The sequence below is a fragment of the Tribolium castaneum genome, chromosome 6 (assembly GCF_031307605.1).
Source record: "Tribolium castaneum strain GA2 chromosome 6, icTriCast1.1, whole genome shotgun sequence".
Classification (NCBI taxonomy): Eukaryota; Metazoa; Arthropoda; class Insecta; order Coleoptera; family Tenebrionidae; genus Tribolium; species Tribolium castaneum.
Window position 1 is genome coordinate 8941497 of NC_087399.1, and position 19409 is coordinate 8960905.

General features: G+C 31.2%; 2 protein-coding genes across 6 annotated transcripts; one reads left to right on the plus strand and one right to left on the minus strand.

Annotated features, from left to right (window-relative positions):
- The first annotated feature begins 343 nt into the window (after positions 1-343).
- LOC100141985 (hypothetical protein) lies at positions 344-15156 on the plus strand. 5 transcript variants are annotated; one of them, XM_015982409.2, is made up of 8 exons: positions 344-684; positions 4669-4732; positions 4783-4980; positions 9364-10365; positions 13310-13364; positions 13520-13830; positions 14574-14737; positions 14784-15156. In XM_015982409.2, the coding sequence occupies exons 2-8, from the start codon at positions 4676-4678 to the stop codon at positions 15091-15093; spliced, it is 2097 nt and encodes a 698-aa protein (XP_015837895.1). In that variant the 5' UTR covers positions 344-684; positions 4669-4675; the 3' UTR covers positions 15094-15156. The 5 variants fall into 5 exon arrangements, with proteins under 5 accessions (XP_015837895.1, XP_015837893.1, XP_015837896.1 ...); XM_015982407.2 differs by having other exon boundaries at positions 345-684; positions 13514-13830; XM_015982410.2 differs by having other exon boundaries at positions 345-684; positions 13523-13830.
- On the minus strand, positions 15146-19129 carry pths (porthos). The gene is made up of 6 exons (XM_964698.5): positions 18833-19129; positions 18125-18787; positions 17849-18072; positions 15521-15653; positions 15346-15474; positions 15146-15294 (listed from the first exon to the last, which is right to left on the minus strand). The coding sequence occupies exons 1-6, from the start codon at positions 18902-18904 to the stop codon at positions 15160-15162; spliced, it is 1356 nt and encodes a 451-aa protein (XP_969791.1). The 5' UTR covers positions 18905-19129; the 3' UTR covers positions 15146-15159.
- Between the last annotated feature and the right edge of the window lie 280 nt (positions 19130-19409).

Below are 19409 nucleotides of genomic sequence, written 5' to 3' on the forward strand. Positions count from 1 at the left end.
TTTGTCTTCTCCCAAATCCTTATATTTTTTTGACGAAAATCGACTGAAAGGAGCAAATATCATCAATTTCTCTTACAAAACAAATAATAGGTAAATATCTGGTTCATACACGATTTAATTCGAGTGCAACAGGTTTAAATAAATCGATCTCTTGATCTAATCTGAAGATTTTTTTAGCCAATTTAAGTTTTTTTTTAATTTATGTTTCATTTGATAAGAATGTAGGAATGTAGGTAGCTATAATAACGAAATTTAACAAAAAAAATGTATTTTTTATTTTAACTGATTTATTAACGAAAATAAAGTAGGATGCCCGAAAAATGCAAAATAATAATTTACTAAATTTATCGAGTTTTGTTTCTTAAACTAATAAACTAAATGTTCCAAAAAAATAACTTCTGCACCCAACAATTCATTGTGGGTTTTCCCCCGTTCGTGTGACTCTGGTTGCCAGTGCGAGGCTTGGCCGAGAGGGAGTGCTCCAGATACGCTACAATTCCACAACATAAACGCGCAACTATCGCAACGGAAGTTTACTTCCGCAAGGGTCCGACTGGCAAAAGACCACGACGTAGCCTTGTGCTGACTGTGCGCTCCGTTTGAATTTCCGAGTAACAGTTTTGAAAAGATGCGCCTTTTTCAAATCGTGCTGCGAATGTGAGCGGCGAGAGTGTCACAGTTCAGGTGAGTGTCCCCAAAGTACTGTTGTCATAATTGTTTTGTTTGTGATGTTTTGTAAACACCCACACCTTTCTTATCATTTCATCACTGCACTATTTTCCTATTTACGAAATTGAATTTGTGGGGTAAGTCACGCAAAAGGGGTTGTGGGACAATGTTTAGTGTTTTTACGCCGCTCGGGTGCGTCTGTATTAATCGATTAGAAATTTTTCGAATTGGAAATGTACATACTTTTGTTGCTCTATTTACTTTTACTTGTTTTTGTTATGCTACCTATACGTAAATAAATGCATTTGTAACAGGTTTTGTCCGTGCAATGTGTTCGAAATTCATCAAATATGATTGTCACACGGAAGTCAATTTGTAAGAATTGAAAAAGTGAAACTGGAAACAGATCGCTTGTCAAATGTTAAATTAAATTAACAATTTTTATTGAATAAGTAAGTGAATGTCTTTATTATTGCACTTGTGATGCTACTTCGCGTTTCACTTAATTTTTATTTGTGCACAACTTTCCTTCAATTCTTTCACTTTGTGTTTCTTCATTTTTAATTATACACCCGGGAGGAAAATGCTTGAAATCAGTTAGTTCCTGTGATAACCCAGCTGGCGCTCTCTCTCAAAATTTGATTAATTGCGTTACATAGGCGGCTCGTGACTTCAAACAAGTTTAATGGTTTTTTTTGCATCTCTGAATATTTTTAACCCAAATTCCCAAAATCAAATAACATTTTTTTATTGAAATTTTGTTAAAACAGGTGGAAAGTTCTAATTTGGAACCAAAAATTTCCAATTAAAATCGAAAATAATGTTAATCAATTTTGTTAATTTGTAGCTCGTTTTATGTTATGATGCGAAACCGAGTGCGAATTTAATATTTTTTGTGAAATTTCCGTAAAAAATCTTGCTATAAACACGTTTTGGCAAAAGTTTTTTCGAGCTTATTTCACATAAAAATACTAAACCAGATCTATAACTGACTTTCTTTTGGACGTTTTCAATAAAACACGTCATCCAATAACGTTGTAATTTTGAGTTAAAACCTCACATATTCCTCTAAAATAGGCCTAAAAATGTTCGATCTTCTGAATTTGTGAAGTCTCCCTAAAAAAATCATGTATCTAATTAATTTAATAAAGTTATTTTTGAATTTGAAGACTTACTTTTCTTGCAAAATTTTATTCAAATAGACCATTGAAGATCGAAAATGACATGACATAACTTTTGCATTTTTTCTTAGATTTTAGCATGTTTTTTTTAGCTAAAAGCTTACTTTATTTGCATACACACGCTAGCACAGCCCATAAAGTAACTCAGAAGGATTAAAATTAATATTCCTTTGGCTTTTTTCAATAAATTATTAAATTTATCTAGTTTTTGAGTGAAAATTTGTGAGATTTCACTGAAAATTAAAAATTAATTATGACTTATGAGTGAAAAAACCCTCTCTTGTTTTCTTAAAATTACATTAAAAAAAGCCAAAACATCAGACAATATACCAAAAATTACATTTTAACTTTAATGCGATCTATTTTTCTAGGTGACCTTGTATCGCAATTTATAAATTTTAGAACAATTTTTTTTGCAAAAAATTTTTTGGCACATTCTTTAAATTAAAAACTCTCTTTTTTCGCAAAATTTTGAACGGAAGTTACCAAGCAGATCGAAAATGACACTGTTCTTGCTGTTTTCGAGCATTATTTTGACGTTTTTTTTCCTTAGATTTATCTTGTTTTTCGGTTAAATTTTGTCAAATACACCCAATTTTTTTAGTTTTAAGCGAGGACCCCTTTTTTCTCAAAATTGTTAAGAAAATTGCATTGTTTTAAACTAAGTATTAGCTGTTTCAATACTATAAAAACACCAACGTCGCATTTTCTCTCAAAATTAGCTGTTATAAAATATTCATTCACTTCAAAAAAATAATAGCTAATGTAATTTGTAGTTTCAATGAGAAATAATAACAATTTTACAAGTTTATCAATTTTATTTAAAGAAATAATTCGGTAAAATGCGACGTTGGCGTTTTTATACTTTGCCTCTAATAAAGTTGTGATCTGTTTTTTTTTCAGATTAATTCGTTTTATAAATGAAAAATTATTTTTTTGCGAATTGTTTCTCCCAAGTTATTTTGCTTATAATAAAATAAGCACCTTTTTTAAAACCAAAAATTCATTTTTTTTTCGTGAAATTTTGCTCAAGCAGAGCACTGGTAATCAAAAATGACAGAATTTTTTATGTTTTTCAATCAATTTTTCGCACTTTTTTTGGTTATACCAAAAAAAATCACGAAATAAAATCGGAAATAATATTATTTTGGCGTTTTTCCTTAGATTTATTTTGTTTTTGAGTGATAATATCATTTGCTTTACGAAATTTCGTAAAAAATACCAAATTTTTTTTCAAAATTATGTTACGAAAATTGCATTATTTAAACTAGATACACACTTATTTTGCCTCTAATAAGGCATTGTTGTCATCTATTTTTTCAGATTAACTCATTTTATTTTTATAAATGAGAAACTAATTTTTTGTGAAATTCTCCTACCAAGTTATTAAATTGAAAACTTTTTTTTCGCGAAATTTTGCTTAAACATAACATGAAGATCAAAAATCACGAAATTTTTGCCTTTTTGAGCAATTTATCATGTTTTTCAGCCAAAAATTAACTAACTTTACACAGAAAATTACACAGGAAGATTGAAAATAACATTATTTTGTCGTTTCAGTAGAATTATCTTTTTTTAAGTGAGGAACTCAATTATTTTGCGAATTTTTTTCAAAAATGACCAAATTCTGGTCAAAAAATTATTCTTTTATCATTTTTTTTTCAAATTTTCACACAATTTTAAGTTGAAAATTGACTTTTCTTAGTAAAATTTTACCTAAGCAGAGGAAAAAAGTTACTCAATACCGAAAATAGCATTGTTGTTTTTTTTCCAGCCTTGTTGGAACGTATTTTTCAGTCAAAAACTACCCCAAAAGTCACAAAAGAAGATTGAAAATGACATTATTTTGGCATTTTCACTTAGTTTTATCATATTTTTGAGTGACAAACTCATTTATCTTGTTCGAAATTTGGTTAAAAATGCTTAAATTCTTGATTAATTAGCGAGAAATTCACTTTTTTCTCAACATTTTATGATAAAACATACCAAAAGATCACCCATTTACATTGAAAATTGCGTTATTTTAAACTGAAAACATTTTTCTTCTTCAACTGTTTCTCATAAATTATTTCGTTGAAGCACATTTTTTTCTAATAAAAACTCACTTTTCTCGTGAAAATTTGCTCCAACTGACCAAAGATTACTAAAATTAGTAAAGGTCAAAGATTAAGTCGCTTTTGGATTTTTCAAGCATTATACCAAATTTTTCAATAAACAACTCACTTTTTTGAGAATTCGCAAGTATAATTTTAATAAAAAGGACCAATCATAATCACAAATGATACTGTTTGGGTTTTTTATTAGAATTAGGTCTTCTATTTAAACGATTTAGTAAAATTAAAAAAAAAACTTGAATAAATTAGATCGAAATTAACGTCCTTTAGAGTGATTCTGAGCGAAAACACGAAAAAACACCTCAAAAAAATGATCCTATTAAGGCGAAAAATAAAAACTCCATACTTTTTCTTGGCATTAATTGAAGATGTTGCGTTTAATGCATTTTTAACTGTAAACTAGTTCGTTGTAAATAAATTAATATAACTTTGATGGATCGCCGCTGTTACCTTCACACTTTTCTGGAGGCATTCGAGTGTGTTATACCGCGAAAAATCCACTTAACACACGTCCAATTAATTTGCTTTCTACTCACTTTTAATCTCATTGTTTCTAATTCGGGAAAGTTGTGAATTTTAAAATAATTTATCTCGGGCGTGTCATATTTTATCTTATCTCGGCGAAAAATGATTCTCGGCCGGTGTTTCTTTAGAAAAACAAACTAATGCAAAAGCAAAACCTGTGACCACGTGACGTGTTTCAGGCCAATCATGGACAATGGAGTCAAAGTGCGGATGTCCGGATATCTCCACTTGAAGACCAAAAAGGTACAATTGTATCGGGTTTTAGTTTTCCCGAATTTATTGCGGTTTTGCAGCGCATGATATCATCATGGAAAAATTACTGGTTTGTGTTGGAAGATCGGTTATTGCTGTATTACAGGTCGAAGGCCGAATATGAGACAATTTCGCCCTGCAAGGGCTCCATTAATCTGGGGCCCCCTTGCATGGTCAAATCTCTGCCTTCGGTAACGAACTCCTTTCAAGTGGAGACACGAAGTTTGACCTACACTTTGGTAAGTAAATTTTTTCCGCTTTTCCCAGCCTTAATGATTTAACGTGAGAATGTTTGTGATTCGAACAAATTCCCTATTTAACAGCCCGTAATCGGGCTATAAACAAGGTCGAGATAAATGGAATGATCTCATTTTTCATTGTTTTTAATTCGCTTATCGAAGGTGGCGAAAAGAATTATTTGACGTTTGTGGCATAACAGTAGGGTTTTCCATCATCTGCCAACGTAATAATAAAATATAAAATTCATAATTGCATAACGCTGATTTTAGAGATACCTGTGTTTTATTATGTAAATTACTTCAAACCGTAACGATTTACGAGTAAATAACAATTTGAATAAAATTTCACTACAAATCCGTAATAAAATGCAAAATAAAATTCTTTAAAACCATTCTTTCCTGGTGTTTTATGACGTTTGTTTTGCAACTTTTAAATTAAAGTTACGTTGGCAGTGCTGAATAATTTGATTGATTGAATCCAGCTGCAGTTATGACAACAATGTTTTTGACAGTTTTTCCAAAATACCAAGTTAATTAATTAGAGTTTATTTATAATTACGTTGACATTAAGGCTGATCCGTTTTCCATAATTTATTAGAAAACAATAGATATTATTAATTTTATGAATTGTGGACCCATTTATGGAAATAATAATTAATTCAGGATTAAATGAATTCCAATTAAAATTATTGTTAGAAAAATTAATCCATTTAAAAACACGAATTGCGATAAAAGTAATAACAACTTAAATCGGACAAAGCACAAATATCTACAGTGTTACGACAGTTCGCTAAAACTAGGTTTTTCTGTAGTTATTACAAAAAAAAAAAAACGAAAACATCAGCCGACGATAATTCAAAATTTAATTAATTTGGTTAAGATAGTTAATTTTGGCGAGAAATTAATATGAAATACAGAGAGGCCTCCCTTAATGGACACATCCGAATAACGGACACCTCTTAACAACGGACATTTTTGTAGGAACGTAACAAAACCTATATTAAAACTTCCAGCTTCAGTGGACACCTCTCCACAACGGACAATTAAAAGTTACCCATCGGTGTCCGCTGTTGAGAGATTTTACTGTATTACAAAATTAATGTTTACGCAGTCTGTCGATGATTTAAAAAAACTATGAATTTAGGCTTTAATTAAGAAAAATAAAACAAAAACTGTGAAGGTTATAAAGTCAAACTTGAGGTTTGTAGTGGTATATTTCCATTTTCTTCAGATAAAATTTAATGTGTTTACAACAGAATAGAAAGACAAAAAAGAAAATAATAGAAAGTTACAATTGTTACAAACAAAAAATAATAAATTCGAGAAAAATTTACAGTGCTGCAGGTTTGCTTAAACAATGTTCTCTGTAAAGAAAAAAAATACGAACAACATAGCAAGCGTTTTGGAAATTAATAAAACTAGACTTATGAAAAGAAAATTTTAGTTGTAGCTCAGAAATGAATTAATTCGGTTTAAAGCTCGCAGTTTCTGCAAACATATTTAACAGAAAGATAAATTTAAACCTTAAAAATGACAAAAAAAAGAAACAAACAAAAAGTAATAAATTTATATATAACAAATACACTGCTGCACGTTAGCTTATACACAGTTTAATCTCTGTATTAAGAAAAAAAATAGGACCATGGTAAGCGTTTTGGGAATTGATGAATTTAGAGTTTTAGGACCGATTTGTGAAAAGAAAATTTTAGTTTTAGCTCAGAATTAAATTAATTCGTTTTAAGGCTCGCAGTTTCTGCAAACATATTTAACGGAAAAATAAATTTAAACTTTAAATAAAACAAAAAAAACAAATAATAGTTACAATTTGTTACAAACAAAAAATAACAAATTCATTAAAAAATTACAGTGCTGAACGTTAGCTTACACATAGTTTATTCTCTGTATTACGAAAAAAAATACGAACATGGCAAGCGTTTTGGGAATTGATGAAACTAAAGTTTTAGGACCGATTTATGAAAAGAAAATTTTAATTTTAGCTCAGAATTAAATTAATTTTATATTGGCAACAAATTGAGAGATAAAATTTAACTGAAGTTTAATCGTACCCGAAACCGGGCCTAAGTTAATTAATTTTCCTTATAGGTATTCGAGACAAGTCCGAAATGGAACAAAAATTAAGAAAAAATGCCTAATAAAAAGTGAAATAGAACAGAAATATGCTTATTCTTCGAAAATCTGCAGTGCTATAGGTTTGCTAAAACGAGGTCTTTTTTTAATTAAAAATTTAATTAAGATAAAATTAAAAAAAAATAATTAAAATAAATTAAAAAAATATACGAACTAATACGAATAACGCAGCAGGTGTTTTGGAAATTGCTTGAACAAGAGTTTTTAGACCAAATCATGAAAAAATTATGAGAATTTATTTTTTATTGTAGAATTAAATCAATTTGCATTAATTTATTTATTTTGTATTTCCTTTTGTATTAGGTTAAACTTCACCCATAATAAATTATTATATTATTATCGTATTATTTAAAAGTACGAGTTGAAGTTAAAATTACGAAAAAATAGTAAAAAGGTAAAAAGGTACATCAGGCGTTTTGAAGAGTGAAGAAACTAAAATTTTTGAACTAATGTATGGAAATAGAATTAAAGTTTTAATTCAGAATTACGTTAACTGAGCTTATTTTAATTAATTCTGATTATACAGGATTATTCAAAAGCCTAGGACCAACTTTAATAGTGATAAACTTATAAAAAAATATATAGCTAAGCATAAAAATGAGTTCAGATATTTTACAACCAGCTTTATTTTTAATTGTTATTTTTTTTCCTAAGCGCAACCGTGTTAATTATCTCTCTTGTTTTCAATGCCGTTTGCATTTAATTTATTGTCGAATTTGCTAGTTTGTTTTGTCTGAAATGCAAATATTTAACCCAAAAATCTAGTCTTTAAAGAACTACGTGTATATCTCGTCATAGTTAAATACCTTTCATCATTAACCAAGAACTGGTCAGAGATTTTTTAATCTGTTCAATGAAAGATGGAATTATTATTATCATATAATGATAATAATAATACTTTATTGACATGATAACCAAAATGTTACAGAAAATATCAGATGCTGATTGTTTGAACAAACTAAAATGACTAACTAAAAAATAATAATCAATCCATCAATCAATCAGTTTATTATCAGCTAAGTATTATGTTTAGGGTAGGTTATGTATTATGTAATTGAAACGTTGAATTTATTATATTAAGTTTAAAAAAAGACAAATGAAAAGAAAAGTTACCTACAATAAACAACAGTATCAAAATTGAAGTTGAAGATATTAAAATGCATAAAAAAACTCTTTTCAAAATGTTAAGAAATTCTTCAATTGATTACTGGGTGCTCAAAAACCGACGTACCAATTCAATAAAGTGTTGTAGAGAATTGCTTACATATAAAGGTAAAAATAGTAAAAAAACTCTTTGTATTAAAGTTGTTGATAAATAACAAATTTAAAATAAATTATATATGTTGCATTTTCGAAGATGTAAAGAGATGATAATGGAAGGATTTTTAATTTAAAAATCGGTTTATAAAAATGCGAATTAAAGCCGACCAACACAAAAAAAAAACTGGAAGCCTTGAAGAGCTTTCCTATGACCAGTCGGCTACCAAACTGTTATGCTGTTATCTACCACACAGTCATAAAAGAATGACTTCACCACAACAGTGTAAAATCTTAAATATAGTACATAATTTTATTTAACAGAATCAACCCTCATCAATTGTACAAACTGGAACACAAATCTATCTTAAGAAGATCTTTCTATCGATTTAAAAACAGGAATTTAGGCTAAAATTATGAAAAATAAATTAAAAAGTTAAATCGAGCAAAAAAGAGCAAATCTTTGTAGTTTTAAGAACATTAAAATATACGAACACAGCAGCCGTTTTGAGAATTGGTTAAACTAAAACCTTAAAACGCTAATTATCTCGAGTATAATTATTTAATGACAATTTAAAGGAACAAGATGAATTTTTACGGAGATTTATTATTAAAAAATGGCATAAAGAAGGTTTTAAATCACAAATTCTACAATCCAAAGGGTCGCTAAACCGAGGTTTGACTGTAATTTCAAAAAATGCGAACACGAATCGCAAACTTAGTAAATTGAAACAGAAAACTATGAGAATTATATTATGTAAATTTTCCCCACATATTAGATCTAAATTAAGAGAAAAATGACAAAAAATTTCCATGTGAAGTTTATTACCACAAATGAGCAGCTGTCAAATATTTACAGTACTAAAGAGTGGCTGGTCCAAGTTTGACTGAAATTAAAAAAAAAAGAAAAATTCGTATTAGCGTTTATTTTGAAGAAATATTAGATTATTTGTAATGAAAATAAAAAACATATTTTAGAAAGCGGACAACTCCGACGACCAGAAAAAATGGATGCAAGCCATCCTGGCCGTCCTTAACCAGAACCAAAACTTCCCCAGCGAAAGTCCCAAACGACTGAGCCACTTCCGCTACTCCCTCGACGACTTATTCCCTCAAACTGAACCCAACGACCCCCAGACACCGCCAAAAGCGCCCCTCGAACGCCAAAACACACTCCCCCATCGACTAAAATTAGAACCCAAAAAAAGTAATGAAATAATCCAGAGGTTACAGAAACTAGGGGCGCAAAGCTATGGCGGTAGTTTGGGCGCAATCAGTAAAATAGCGACGAAAAAAGTCACCAAGGAGGAGAAATGCAAAAATGTGTCTCAGGGCTCGTTACCAAGCTGCCTTTTCAACGAAGAGGACGAGTTCGAGGAAGTTGTTAGACCAACAACCAACAACAGGGAGGAAAATATTTACGAGCGGATTTCGGGCGATTCGCAATATTCGGGGGAAAGTGTAAAGTACAGTGTTCCGTTGAGGCGGGGCTTCAGTGTGAGTGAGCAAAGGGACAAGGGGGCCACATCTCGCGAAACGAAGAGTTTATTGGTGGAAAATGACCAATACGCAACCACTAGACATGTCCAAAGTGACGAAGTTATTTACGCTGAGCCCAAGTTGGACTGTAATAAAAATAGTCTTTTGGTTGAGAACACGTTTTATGCTAGTTGCGATGTTGTGGGGCACACGAATGATAATATTTACGAGGATTTGGATAAGTATAACCCTTACAGTGAGCCAGTTTTGGATTCTAGTCAAAGTTCCGGCAAAAAAGAGAAAATCAAAAAATCGAAAAGTTTCATTCGGCGAGTTTGGAAGAAGAAGTATCGAAAACAAGACGAGAAAAAGGTTGAGGAGGAAATTTACGCAGAGGTTGACCCGACTGTAGTTAACAAAGTCGATATGAGCGATGACAGCGCTGTTCAAATGTTGTCAGAGCTTCAAAACATTTTAGAAAATAAGAAAGCACAGTTGAGGGTAAGTTTCAACAAATTTTGCCATTTCTCTACTCATGACAGAAAAAACATGATGTTAGTATACAGTGTGCACTTTATTAGAGTTTTGCACATTTGGTAAAAATTAAATGTCAATTTGCAAAGAAAATACGCTTTTTGAGTGATCGTACACTAAATAAATGAAAGTTGATGGAAAAAATGCAACAGAAAGCCACTGTCTTATGGGAATTTTACTGTAATTCAAAATGGCAAAATTCCTTATCTGTGAACAAGATGGTGACCATCATAATATCTGGAGCATTGCCAAGAACATTTTATTAATAATATTATTATTTTGTCAATTTGTAACAGAAACCTGTGATTTTTTATTGTTGTCCTAAGTGTTTATTTATTCTTTTTTATGATATCGTATTAGGTGTTTCAAAACTATGTAAACGCCAACATCGGTATTTCTCTCCAAATTAATTGTTATACATTTTTTCGTACACTTTACAAAATTAATAGCTAATGCAATTTATAGTTTAAATGACATTTTTATCAACCTTATAAAAAATAATTTGGTAAAATGCGACGTTGGCGTTTTTATAATTTTGAAACAGATAATACACAAATACCCAACAGGGTTAGCAAATATTTCGAAGCACCAATCAGAAAGAAAAGCGCCAAATTAAAAAAAAATAATTTACGAAATAAAGCATTGTATTTTGCATTGTTTTACCAGTAGTGAATATTTAACAACTTCTAAAAACTAAGTATGTCAAATGTGAGCAAATAAAAAATATAAATAGTAAAGTTCGAAGAATGTCGTTATGCAACAAGCGTATGCGAGTTGCATACCTAGACCCCTCGAACTTTAAGCGTTTTTTTTGTTGGAACGTTTTAATTTAAAACATGTTGCTGTGGGAAGCGTGTTTTAAAATGGTGTTTATAATGTAGGATTCAGATATTAAAAGGAAGGCTTAAAATGTTACCAACAAAAAAATTCCGAAAAGGCATATGGTATACGATTATAAAAACATTGTTTTATAAAATTAAAAGTCGATGAAAGCCCTCTGGACCTATGCCAGTATTCTTAAACAGACACCTCTTTATAGCGGACACTTTTGCTTGGTCCTGTCTGTGTCCCATAGAATACTTTCATCTCCCTTGAACGGACACTTTGACCACTTGAACCATTTTATAACCACGAAAAACGTAATTTTTACCAACACATAAGGTACCTAATTAAGGCCATGTAAAGGGTTTGAAAATGTTATAATCTCATCCTCTATTTTTATATTTATTTTACATTCTATAGTGCGTAATAGTAACCATGGCGTTAGTTACGTCAATTCGTTTGTTGTAGTTGTTTAGGCTTTGGATTCAGAACTTTGTCTTTTTTACCGTTTTTTACTCCACAATATACAGAAACCCCATAAAATTTTTACTTATAATCTTAACGTTATTTGCGTTGACATTCTTATACTTTAACAACAAGTTTTTCATATTTCTTATTTAAGCAATTTATTAAATTAAATATTTTAATTAAGTAAATATGTTAAATAATTAAAATTAATTATTTTTGTAACATGTAGCCTTATTAAGCACACTATGTACCAAATAAGGCCATATTATGAAAAAATTGAAGAAATAAAAAAACAAGAAAAAATTTAAAAAATAACTTCTGGAAGAAATTTAATTAAACATGGCATTCGGCTGTATTTCTTACATCAACTTTCATTTATTCTCAATCGCATACGATCATTCAACAAAGCGTATTCTTCATGCAACTTAATTTAACTTTGCACATTAGATACAGTCACCCAAAATGAAAATGACGCGCCCATAAACAAACGCCGACCGTGCAATTTAAAATCGTCTAAAATCCACAAAATAATGCAAAATTTGCCTAAAAATTACATAAATAAAATGAAACTGATGTTACTTTGTGTGTTTCACTCGATTTCGTTTTTGGGCGAAATTTCATCAAGAATTAAAAATTCTGTCAAATAAGAATTCTTACTTTTTTCAAGCTTTATAAATAAGTTTTTGAATTTATTACCAAAATAAACCGAGCTAAATAACCACAAAAACAAAAACTTAAGAAAAAACATTTTTCAATTCTTCATGTTTCTTGCTGCAGAAACATTATTTCGTAAAAATTATCAAAAATAAGGCAAAAAAGCGAAGAAGAATTTAATTCAACTTCAATTTTGTTTATTATACGGCAAATTTTAATCTCACATTAAAATTTATTTAGAATCAACCGTATAAGCTAAATTTCGCTACCTCACATTTTTTTGTAATGAAGGCAACTATTATTATTAATTAATTAAATTTGTAAAGAAAAACTAAAAAATATTAATTATTTAACCTTCTTCTTAAACGAAATGAGAAATTAGACCAAAAATAAAATTTTTCCCAAAATTTTGGGAAAGACAGAAAGCTAACTATTTTCAGAATAAATTGCATTAAATTTCTTTCTTTTTTGTTAGGTTTACTAAGGTTTAATTTTTTAAGTTTAATTTGCATTAATTTTTTGAGATAAAATAAAACACAAGTGATTTATTGTATCTTTATAAACACGCAATTTTGTTCGTTTTTACATAAAATTCATTTTTGTAAGATCTTGTAAAAACACGCCTCAAAATCACAAGAATAAAATAAAACTGACGTTACTTTACATGTTTCACGTAATCTCGATTGATTTTAAGCGAAACTTCGAGAATAAGCTGAAAAATGACAATTTGGTCATAAAGAGGTTATTTCTACGCTTTTCAACACGTTTTTGATTTTCTAAAATAGCGTTTTATTAGCAAAAAATCCTTAATCAATTCAAAGGATGATAGGCGAAACGTCGAACTTTTCAACGCGTCATTTTCGTTTTAGGTGACTGTACTTGTTGATTGATGTAAGGTAAAAATTACTGTATACGATCATCACGCTTTTTCTGTCGCGAGCTGCCGGTCTATAAGTACAAATTTCAGGCCAAGGCCTCCAATAACCCAACGGCCGAAACCGCGGAATCAACAGCAAAACCAGGTGTTGATCTTAGCATTTTTCCACACTAGTGGCACTCTCAGGTTCATTTCCACTCTTTACTGCTTTGCATGCTTTCTCGGCTTTTCCGCTAACCGCTTTCTGGTCGTTTTTCCCATGAGATTTTCACGTTTTGAGTCGTTGGTTTGTAGACGAAGAAGAAGAAGAAGAAGAAGCCCCGAAATTGCCCCCCAAAATACACCCTCCCGAACAGTTCCGAAGTCTCGACGAAATCCTTGAAGATTTAGACCGGGAAAAGCTCGAATCCAAGGGCAAAGTGCAGCTCCTAATTGAAAAATTTACGGAGTCGGAACCGGACGTAATTTTGCGAAAACATGACAAATCTGGGTATCGATATTCGGATGATCTTAATTTATTACTGGATGAACTTGCGAAAGTCACTTCGGCCCCCATTTTGACGCCTGGCGTGACCACAAGTCTCGTCAACCCCAATCTTACCGATGAAGAGGTAAGAATAGTATATTACAATTATTTTATCTGTCAGGTTTTATAAACGAGTTGCATACTTTACTTTTTCTACGATGGAAAAAATTTGCCAATAAAAAATCTATAATACAACATACCAGAATTGGGCATCATAACTAGATTATATCGTGATTTAATTAATAATATAATTATAGATTAATCTACAATGTAATCTGATTACTTTGTACTCAGTTACATTTTAATTATAATAATTTTTTATTAGTTGTAATAAGTTATTAGTGTTATTACGTATTAATTAAATTAAAAAGTAATCGATTACTTTAAATCATATCTATCAGATTAGTTTGGAAAATCGTCCTTCAAGCATGTAAAAGCAATTAAAATCCGTCATTTTTAAATTTTCATTCATGAAAATTGTTTTTTTCATGTCTTTTAAAAAATTTTTTTCAAAAATGTATTGCATTTGTCATAAAATTAGGACGCGATTTATAGTAAAAAATTTCAGACCCGAATTCTAACTTATTTTATCTGTTTGCTGTAAACTGTGCTTATTCTGGCCCTGGCTTTAAAATCTACCGATGGGGCTTATAATCAAATTCTATCAACTTTTTCAATTTACATTTTCGCAGAATTATTTCATATTTTTTTCTCTCTTGTAGATGTGTAAGTGTAAAAGTTGTATTTTAAAGATATGAGTAGAAAAATTAATTTGGACCTGTTATTCTGAAATTAAGTTGGCAGTACACCCAATTAAATTTTTTCCAGTGGCTGAAACTCCTCCCCGTGCGGCAGAGAAGGTTATCAGAACCGGACTACGATATTCCGCGCCCCCTTAAGCCGGTCCAGACCCCGGAAAAGTCGGAAAATACCGATGTCATCCCCGCGACTCGGTTTTTCGGACCAGTGCTACCACCCACAATCATTGACAAGTAACTATTGGCGAGTGTTTGAACAGTTTTTGTACGTTTTTTGCAGCAAAGACGAGTCTTTGTGTGTTAGTATGACTCCAGATTCGCTGGAAATCGATTCGCAAAAATTCCAGACTTTGTGTTCCTACACGTCCCATAATTATACCGATTTGAAATGTTTTCAAAAAAAAGACGACGTTATTTACGCACTGCCCAAGTCATACCTCTCCACGCATATTGTAAACACGTGTCACAACTTGTGCGGTGGAAATTTGGACGAGTGTCAGATTATTTACAAAAATGTGAAGAATATCGAACATGAAGAAATCTTCAACGATTCCCTCGAACTTTGTACCGAAACTAAGACAGAGTTCTAATCTGTTTTTTACTCATTTATGTATAGGTAAGTGAATAAATAAAAGGCCAAAGATTACGTCAAATATTTATTTCTTCTTGTTACCTTTTTTCATACCTTTGAGTCGCTTTCTCACACCTGTGGCCCCCTCAGTGTCGTCATCGTCGCCCCCTCCGTCATTTTTCTTCCTCTTGCCTTTCTTATCACCCAAATCTTTCATTTCCTGTTAAATTAATTATGTTATCAAAAATTAAAAATTGTGAGACTAAAATACCATTTTTGCAAGCCTCTGAGACTCCGCCACCCTCTCTTGCAAGACCATAACTTCATCTTCTTCTGTTTTATAAAGTGGTAATTGTTTGCCTATCAACTGTTCTATCCTCTGATACAACTCGACGTCATACTAGACAAAATCATTATTTTTTGTGCATTTGTCTTTCGCTAATTACCTGAGTAACGAACGTAATTGCTTTGCCTGAACGTCCAGCCCTAGCTGTGCGCCCCACACGATGGATATAGTCCTTACTGTGTGTAGGAATGTCGAAATTTATAACAACATCAACGTGCGGAATGTCTAATCCTCTAAAAACAGTAACAAGTGTAGGCTATCGCAATTAAAATAACGGTATGTACTGATATTTTTTATGTTTATATCAGAGGTAGTGACGAATTTTAGTCAAAATCATTGAAAAATCATCCGTCTGTTTTACATCATTGTGTTTCAAATTCAAACCACGCAACTATTGAATACCATCACATAATTTATTATGAAAGCATGAAAAAGAATGCGTTAATTACCCAACTTTTCTCAATCAAGGCAAAAGGGGCAATTTGAGCTCGATTTATTCATTAAATAATAATTAAGTAATGCTTAACAGCCGGCAACGACAAAAAATTCATAAATTAAAATTGTCGATGTGTTGAATTTAGGTCGCAAAATGATTCAAAATTATGGTTTTCGACCGATTAAAACTTTACAGGTATTATGCAGTAAACAGAATAAAACATTCATAGTTGGGGCTCAAAAAAATTAAGACCTTCAGATTTCTACAATACTATGAACACTAGTTGATTAGCTGCCTAAGTTATAAGATTTCTGTGATTTTAAAAGATTTAATTTGATGGATTCAATGGATCACTTAAAATTTAATGTGGTATTTTAAGTCAAAATTTTAATAAAGTTATTAAACCTTTGTTTTGCGAAATTGAAAATAATTATGCACACTCGTTTATCTTTTTATTAAACATACATATTAATAAATAATAAGAAATAAAAACAAAAAAATAACCTTTGCAAAATAATAAGACAATCTGTTGTCAGCAAAACTATATTAAATCAAAAACCTAATCAAAAGACAGATGCCGTTATGTCCATCGTCTTTGGAATTCGTAAAGTTTTAATTCGCTTTTGTTGAATCTGCGTGATCACTTCAGTTTTTAATTAAAAGAATCAATTATAAATTACGAGTACATCTACGATTTTTTTGATACTTTAAAATTAAAAAAAATTCGGGCTATTAGCTAACAAATTGCATTTATTCATTACGTTACAAATACAATTAGTATTTGAACGACGATAGTTATTATAGCTACAATCTCGATTTTTTGATCGTAATTCATCTAAAAATAATATTTTATTTAATATTTTCTTCGTTGAATTTCTACCAAGTATCAATATTGAGTGAAATTTTCTTTAGGAAAAAGTCCTCGATATAACTCTTGCATGCCATCCTTGAATATTTTTGTACTTATGCACTTCATGCACTCATGACGTAACTAATGCCTATGTATACCAAATGTACACATTCGGATTAATTTAATAAATACTTAAATGAAAACTACCAATTATTATCTTACGGAGATAAATTGTGGAAATGTAAAGTGTTTTTAATAAAATTATCTAACAACGTAATGGCCATTTGTTAAAGGAAAATTCGTTTACGTAGCGACTGCAGTATTTCTTGATATAAACAAACAAAATTAATACAAATAAAACATTAAATAGTTTACCTAACTGTACGTATAGAAAATTGCAATGTAAATACTATTAATATAATTTAAATTTTGAAACGTTTAAAATCTCTGATTTTTCCCAAATCTAGACAAAGCTGCTTGTAAGTAGGAGTATATCATAAATCATTATATTTGAAATTTGGGTCTAATAATTATTGTTTGTGGTTACTTTATTATGTGAAGGCTGTAGGTCTTCTGCTGCTCACTCGATTTTCGAATGCAAATAAGTCTAGTGTCTACCTCTGTGGAGGTATTACGTAGTATTTACAAACACTGACTTGAAATTATCGACTTAGATAACAACAATTAGCATTTTCGTCGTTTTAAAAATTCGAAAAAACCTAAACTTTCTCTATCTGTATTACAATTTGTAGATAAACTGTTGCAATTCTAAAACAACCGAAATGTAGCAAAAAATCTCCTACATATTACCAAGTTTATAAAAATATGATTTGTAATTTTTGGAGTAGAGAAATAACAATTGCTTACCTCTGGAATTTAAGGAATTACACTGGAATTATTTGTGAATTACAAACTTCAGTTCTTTTTAAAATTCCGAAAATTAAGTCGCAATTACAAGAATTAAATTGATACTACTAGAATTAGTATATGGATTACTGTAATTACTTTTTTATATTACAATTTCAGTGATTTTGTAAAAATTAATTATAATTAGCTGTAAATATTTTATTCAAGTTACCCGTCCCTTATTAAAAATAATATTGAAGCCTTGCACCCTAAGAAAAAAACATATTTTTCCTTACCTGCTGGCAACGTCTGTTGATATGAGAATTGAGCGATTTTTGGCTTTGAATTTTGTCAATGCTGCCAACCGCTTATTTTGAGACATTTGACCATGAAGAGGGACCGCAGTAAGCCCCAAATTGCGCAATAACAAAGCCGTCCTTATCGTATTATTGCAAGTAGAACAAAAAATCATAAAACTATTTCCGGCCATTTCATTTAAAATATGGACAAGATAAACGTCCTGAAATCACAAAATTAACGAAAAATGTTTAAATTCGTGACACCGGACGTACTTTAAATTTGACGGGAATAAAAATGTAATATTGTTGCAACTTTTCAACAGTTTGATATTTGGTTGAGACCTCAACCTTGACAGGGTCTCTCAGACAAGCCCTTTGTAATTTCTTCACTTTTTTCGTCATCGTGGCAGAGAATAAAAACGTGTGCCTTTCTCGAGGAATCACTTTCAAGATTTTATCAACCTCCACTTCAAAATCCATATTTAAAATCCTATCAGCTTCATCCATAACTAAATATTTCAACGCTTTCAAATTGAACCCTTTCGTGTTTTCGAGATGGTCCAAAAGCCTCCCTGGTGTCGCGATCAAAATATGCGGCTTTTTCGCCAAAATCAAGGCCTGAGACATCATATCCATCCCTCCAACTATCACAGCACATTTAACCCCAATATTCGCCCCCAACGCTTCAATCTGTTCGGAAATCTGAAACGCCAACTCCCGGGTCGGCGTCAAAATCAACGCAAAGTAGCGCTGGGGGTTTTCAAGGAGGGACTGGAGGATTGGCAAGGCAAAAGCCGCGGTTTTTCCCGATCCTGTTTCGGCAAGACCGATTACGTCCTTGCCTTGGAGGGCCACAGGGATCGCCTCTTTCTGGATTTTGGACGGTTGGGCCCATTTGAGTTGCTCACACGCCTTGCAAAGAACATCGACAAGACCCTGAAGGGAAAGTGAGGTTATGTGTGGCACGTGGTTGGAACTTACCAAGTCGGACCAAGTGGCGGGCTTGTCCTCTTCGGGGGCGTCGGGCGCCTCAGGTTCGACGTCTGACGACATTATTTAAAGTAATTGGGAGGAAAAATGCACTTATTGTTATAAAACGTTGTTTTCAAACTTTTTTGACACTTGTGACGAGTGGTACCAACCTGGTGGGTTTTGGTCACAAATTATTGTTTGCTTTTTTTGATGAATTTACGTTTTGTGGCAGGAGTTTTGCTATAAATAAATTATTTGTGGTGTTTTTTTGAAGACGCGTACTAATCTAGAAAAATTCACATCTCGAACTGGTTGGGCATCAACAGAAAATTCAGCGACAGAACAGTACATCTCTTAGCAGAATCGTACAAATCTAGAAACATTCCTGACAGAACATGTGGAACAGTATATCTCATTTCAGTTTATAGTAAAATAATGTAACAGCGTATTTAATTTTTTTTTGAGTGAAATAAAGCACAAATTAAGAGTTTTTGTATATGAAAAAAAAATTGTGTTGAACTAAACCTCCACGCGAAATTTTCAGCCAAGAAAACCCACCAAAAACTTTTAACAGGTCTATAACTTT